The 6,769-nt window shown below is 34.4% G+C and overlaps 1 protein-coding gene across 1 annotated transcript; it reads left to right on the top strand.

The window, feature by feature from the left end:
- The first annotated feature begins 5,739 nt into the window (after positions 1–5,739).
- On the top strand, positions 5,740–6,390 carry LOC120169059. The gene has a single exon (XM_039177280.1). It carries the CDS (start codon positions 5,740–5,742, stop codon positions 6,388–6,390), a length of 651 nt encoding a protein of 216 aa, XP_039033211.1.
- The last annotated feature ends 379 nt before the right edge of the window (positions 6,391–6,769 follow it).

The following is a 6,769-nucleotide window of genomic DNA, read 5'->3' as shown; positions in this document are numbered from 1 at the left end:
GTATAATCTCAAGACTAGTGAGGATCAAGATGACCCAGAGATAATAGCGGGTATCTTTCAGTTGTATGACAAGAATGTGTTTGTATTGATTGATTCGGGGGTTTTATTTATTCTTACATTTGCAGTAAGTTAGTGAAAGAATTGAATATTCTGTTAGAATTTACTAGCAGTGAGGTAATAGTGACTAATCCGTTAGGGCATAGTGCTCGAGTCAATATGGTGTGTTGAGGGTGCCCCATACGGATTCAGGGAATTGAATTCCCTGCTAATCTTATGGAATTACCTTTTGACGAATTCGAGATGATACTGGGAATAGACTGGTTATATCGTTACTTTGCTAATGTTGACTGTAGACTGAAAAGAGTAACGTTGAGAAGTCCAGAAGAGGTAGAAGTCGTGGTATTTAGTGAAGGATGGAATCCATTAGCAAACGTAATTTCAGTAATATCGGCAAAGAAATTATTATTACAGGGATGTCAAGGGTTTATTGTTAGTGTGTTAGATGTTAGAGCTAAAGAGAAGGGGATTGAATAAATTCCTATAGTCAGAGAGTTTTCCAAAGTTTTTCCTGCAGAATTACCGGGTTTGCCTCCAAACAGAGAGGTAAAATTTTAGATTGAGGTAATTCCAAGAACTGTACCTATCGCCATGGCACCATACATAATGGCCCTAAAAGAGTTACAAGAATTAAAGATCCAATTACAAGAATTACTGGACAAATGGTTTATCAGACCAAGTGTTTCACCATGGGGAGCTCCAGTTTTGTTCGTCAAAAAGAATGATGGATCTATGCGTCTTTGTATTGATTATATGCAACTCAATAAAGTGACTATCAAGAACAAGTTTCCCAAAAAGATTAAAGCTATTTTAGAGTGAAAAGTTCCAAAGAATGTGTCAGAAGTCCAGACTTTTTTGGGGTTAGCTAGATATTACCAAAGGTTTATTAAAATCTTTTCGATAATAGCATTACCCTAACTAAATTATTGAGGAAAGAGATAAAATTTTTGTGGACTCTAGAGTGCCAAGAGAGTTTTGAAAGGTTAAAGAAGATTTTGACAGAAGCTCCAGTGTTGATTCAACCCGAGTCAGACAAGAACTTTGTAGTGTCCAGTGATGCGTCTCATAATAGTTTAGGATGCGTGTTAATGCAAGAAGGCAAGGTGGTGGCCTATGCTTCGTGGAAACTAAAACCTCATAAGAAGAATTATTCAACACATGATCTGGAGATGGTTGTTGTAGTGTTCGCTCTTAAAATCTGGCGTCACTACTTGTATGGTAAACGATGCTACTTGTATACAAACCATAAGAGTTTGAAATATTTAATGACTCAGAAGGAGTTAAATTTAAGACAGAGAAGATGGGTGGAATTCTTAAAGGATTATGATGTAGTGATCGATTTACACCCGGGGAAAGCGAATGTGGTAGCGGATGCCTTAAGTCGAAAGATGTTTGCAGCCTTATGAGCTTTGGATGCTAGACTATCATTAAGAGAAGACGGTGCCATATGTGCGAAATTGACTCTCAAGCCATCATGGCTAGATCAAATTAAAGAATTACAAACTAGAGATGAAAAATGTTCAAAGAAGCTACAGTAGATAAGAAATTGAGAGGTTACAGATTATAAAATAAAGACTGATGGGAACCTATATTATCAAGGGAGGCTAGTGATTCCAGATGATAATGAGTTGAAGTAAGACTTATTAACAGAAGCTCATTGTAGTCCATTGACCATGCATCTGGGAGGAAACAAAATGTATATGGATCTCAAGAGTCGATATTGGTGGCCTAGAATGAAGAGGGATATTTCGGAATTCGTATTCAAATGTTTGACATGTCAACAAGTTAAAGCTGAACATCAGGTTCCGTCATGATTATTGCAACCAATGTCTATTCCTCAGTGGAAATGGGAGAATGTAACAATGGATTTTGTAACGGGGTTACATTTGACTTCGAATAAAAAAGACTCCATCTGGGTGATTGTAGATATATTGACTAAGTCAGCTCATTTTATTCCGGTACGAGTTGACTTTTCTATGGTTAAGTATGAGGAGTTATATATTAGGGAGATTATACGTCTACATGGTGTACCTATTTCTATTGTTTCGGATCGAGATCCTAGATTTACTTCAAGGTTTTAGAAATCATTACATAAAGCGTTGGGAACTCGGTTGAACTTTAGTACAGCGTTTCATCCTCAAACCGATGGGCAATCCGAGAGAACAATCCAAATTTTGGAGGATATATTGAGAGCTTGTGTTATCAAGTTCAAATGATCATGGGAGAGGTACTTGCCACTTGCCGAGTTTGTATACAAAAACAATTATCAATCAAGTATCAAAATGACACCTTCTGAAGCTCTTTACGGAAGAAGATGTTGTACGCCTCTAAATTGGTTCGTGCTTAAAAATAAAGAAATTCTTGGTCCTGAGTTGATCCAGGAAGTGGAAGAAAAGGTCCAAGTAATTCAAAGTAATCTCAAAGTAGCAGCTGATAGACAGAAATCATACGCGGACCTAAAGAAAAAATAGATAGAATATCAAATTGGAGATAAAGTGTTTCTCAAAGTTTCTCCTTGGAAGAAGGTGTTGAGGTTTGGTCGAAGAGGGAAATTAAGTCCTCGGTTTATTATACCTTATAAGATCGTAAAGAGAGTTAAACCAATGGTATATCAATTAGCGTTGCCACCTGAAATGGAGAAAATTCATGATGTCTTTCATGTTTCAATGCTTCTGAAGTATCAATCTGATCCTTCCCACATTGTGACTCCAGAAGAGATCGAGATTTAATTGGATTTGACGTATAAAGAAGAACCAATTCAAATCTTAACCCATGAGATTAAGCAACTAAGGAACAAGATTATTCCCTTAGTTAAAGTCTTATGGAGAAATCACAAGATAGAGGAAGCAACGTGGGAACGTGAAGAGGACATGAGGATTCAATACCCCCATCTCTTCGTGTAATGAAAATTCGAAGATGAATTTTCTTAAAGGGGAGGTTTGTAACATCCTCAATAACGGGATTAAATTACAAGGAAGATAGAATTAAAGGATATAATGGTCATTACAAGGAAAATAATTAATTTGGTTAGATATATATATGTAGGCCACATGTATGTGAGGAAACAAATATCCAAGCTTCTAGACAACTCTTCTTCTCTTTTCTTCTCTGTGCGTGTGAGCTAATGTAAAGATATAGAGTGTAATTCTATTCCGAACAATCGAATGATTATAATCGAGTCAAAGCAAGGCTAATGTGAGTGCATATCCTAGATGAAATTGTATTGAGATAAGACTTGCGATGAGTCTATCTCCTATAGTTAAACTTATAATTTCATATTCATGCACATGCATATTTATATAGGTATTAATGTTATGATGATTTTATGCCTAATTCATTCATGCTTTAAAATGAACTTATATGAATGAATGCAATTATATGAGGACCCATTCAGGTATGGGAAATAATGGAAATGAACATGTGTATTCATATGAAGTGAATTATGTATTATGTGAAAAGTGATAAAAGAGATATGGAAATGAGAATTGTAATTATAATTAAGCCCATGTTATTTAATATGAGAGTTGTAGGTATAATTGGCATGCCAAGAGTCGAGGGATTATCAGTGGTCCTTCGAGACATAGTGGTTATTCGGGACAAATATTCAGTGCCCCTAGTGGGATTTTATTCAAGCTGTGGTGACAACATTGTGCATAACCTCAGTGTACTCGCATACCTTCTGTTCTCAATAATGTACATGGGCAGTCCAAAGATAAATTAAAGTGAAATTAGCATAAGAATATATGTTTTATATGTGCATGTCACCATCATATATGTTATAGTGTAATAGATGTATGCAAATTAAAATGTCATGATCAGAGGGTAAGAATGCATGTTCATGAATGCATTGTTATATCAATATATTTATATTATGCCTCACTAAGTATGTGACTTAGTGTGTAAGTGATTTACACGTAGGTACCAAGAATCCAGAAGAGCAGAAATAGGGGTGGCAAGAACAACATCATTGCTAGAAGACCAGATCAGAAGTAACTGATACGTATATATTTTGTTGTGTATAGTGTGTTGGCATGTAAGTAATGTGTTAGTTACGAATGTTCTGGTCGTTTTTGTATGGATTTGGTCAACTTTTTGTAAGTCAACAACTTTTATTGCGATGAAAGTTTCAAAATTTCTTTGGTTTTCATTAAGAGTCAAAGTTGAAATGTCAATGTGACACCTCAGACTCGTATCCGGGTCGGGTACGTGTTGGGGGTGTTACAGATTCGGTGGTAAAAGAATTGTTATTATTTCTTGAGGATCCGTGTCCAAGCACCATAAATACAAAGAGTGTGCAAACAACATTTAGGCTTAGTTTGTTTTCACTGTACAACCTCTTCAAACCTCTTCTGTTTGCGCCGCGCAGACCATGCGCAAACATTAGGTTTCGCAGACCGTTTATTTTTTAGAAGACATAAGCTCTTCTAACGTCTGCGCGAGCTCTTCTTGGTGCAGGCATGGTTTTATGTCTTCAAAGGTCTTCAAACCTCTTCAAGAACAATTATAAAATATGATTATTTATTAAAATAATTTTAAATAATTTAATAAGGTTATTTATTTTAAAATAAATTATTATAAAATATGGATTGATTTATTTTAAAATAATTTATTTTAAATAATTTATTAGTATGGATTGATTTATTTTAAAATATGGATTGATTTATTTTAAATAATTTATTAGTATGGATTGATTTATTTTAAAATATGAATTGATTTATTTTAAATAATTTATTAGTATTGATTGATTTATTTTAAAATATGGATTGATTTATTATTGTAGTTGTATGGATTGATTTATTTTAAATAATTTATTAGTATGGATTGATTTATTTTAAAATATGGATTGATTTATTTTAAATAATTTATTAGTATGAATTGATTTATTTTAAAATATAGATTGATTTATTTTAAATAATTTATTAGTATGGATTGATTTATTTTAAAATATGAATTGATTTATTATTATAGTTGTATGGATTGATTTATTTTAAATAATTTATTAGTATGAATTGATTTATTTTAAAATATAGATTGATTTATTTTAAATAATTTATTAGTATGAATTGATTTATTTTAAAATATGGATTGTTTTATTATCGTAGTTGTATGAATTGATTTATTTAATAATTTATTATTGTAGTTGTATGGATTATTTAAATTTCAGTATTGTAAAACTAAAATTATTTAAATCTCAGTATTGTAAAACTCTTTTAGGTTTAAAAAATCAATTTATTTATATTTCAGTTCATTTTAGTAGTCTGCAGACGTTAAAAAATAAATAATCTTCTTCTTGTAGACTACAGACTTTTGGTCTACCTTTTCTGCTGTAGATGCCTGCAGATGTGATCCACAGACTGTAAACCTTTTACTCTGTAAAAACAAACACCACCTTAATGTCAAAAGATTAAGAATGATTTTTTAACATATAATAAATTTGAGTTTGACCAGTCGTCAACCACCACCGCTAACTCTTATTTTCTCTACTCCAATGGCTGCCCCACCGCGCACTCTCTAGACAGGATCTTCTTAGTGGAAACATTCTGAGATCATCACAGAAAATACCCACTTTTTCTTCCTCTTTTTTATACCTAAATAACCTTTCCTTTCTTTTCCTTCTCCCAAAAAAAACCCTAATTCATATCACAGAGAGTGAGAAATCAGCAAGGTTTTGGAAGCTTTGCCATGGATTCCGGTAAGCTACCAGGCTCGTCTTCATCAAGCGAGCCTACGTTTTTGGGTCCACAAGGACTCAACCGTGGTTCATTCCCGAGCTCATCGTCGGTTCAAACAAGGCCACCTCATGACAACAACCATGGTGTAAGATCGTCGACAAAGAATCCCAAGAAGCGAACAAGGGCATCGAGGAAGGCACCCACTACAGTTCTCGCAACCGACACAAGGAATTTTAAAGCAATGGTGCAAGAATTCACTGGAATCCCTGCACCACCACCATCGTATTCTCCAAGGCTTGACCTTTTTGGTTCTGCAGGCTCAGGTCATTTGGAACAATTAGGTTCTCTTTACCCTCTACGTCCCTCGGCTAAAAGGGTTCAACCAACTCCATTTGCATCCTCATCATCTTCTCCTTCATCCCTAAATAATCCTTTACTCGATGCTGCTGATACCATTCCGATTGACTATCAACTTCACCCTTCGATTAATATGCCTGGTTTTGGGGTCGAGTCCCATGGAAGTTCAGTCCCATCACTTGATGAACTGTGGTTGAGCCGTGGTCAAGTCGATGCCAACCTGGTTAGCTCAGCACGTCATAGAAACTGGAGAGATGGGGTTGGATTGAACCAAGATCATTGGAATTATGGCAGCACTAGCTAGCTAGTAATTCACATGAAAAAGGGTTGGACTTGGGCAACGTTTGTCCTAGAGCTGAAGGTTTCTTTTTTTTTCTCCCTTAGTTTATTTCCCACTTAGTTTTCATTTTACTAATATTGTATACAGACCCTTTGTATATAGCTAATGATAATAAACCTATTAAGTCAGGTCAGTGATAAGTATAGTACTGTTTTCTTTAGAGATCTCAAATTCGAATAACTGCGTTTGTATATGGTGCGTATTGTCATTAGTTAAAAAATATTTTGAATAAATATTATATTATAATTACCAAAAATCGGTTGTCCTGGATATTATCTTACATTTAGATCTCTAAACCCTAATCATTGAAATATACACTATAAAGGAAGAAATTATTATACGC

Source organism: Hibiscus syriacus, unplaced genomic scaffold, assembly GCF_006381635.1.
Source record: "Hibiscus syriacus cultivar Baekdansim isolate YM2019G1 unplaced genomic scaffold, ASM638163v2 tig00111745_pilon, whole genome shotgun sequence".
NCBI lineage: Eukaryota > Viridiplantae > Streptophyta > Magnoliopsida > Malvales > Malvaceae > Hibiscus > Hibiscus syriacus.
Note: the sequence above shows the minus strand (reverse complement) of the source record. Positions and strands in the feature narration are given on the sequence as shown.

What these genes read in the sequence shown, in the direction of transcription:
- LOC120169059 (XM_039177280.1), top strand. Translation starts at nt 5,740, where the DNA reads ATGGATTCCGGTAAGCTACCAGGCTCGTCTTCATCAAGCGAGCCTACG.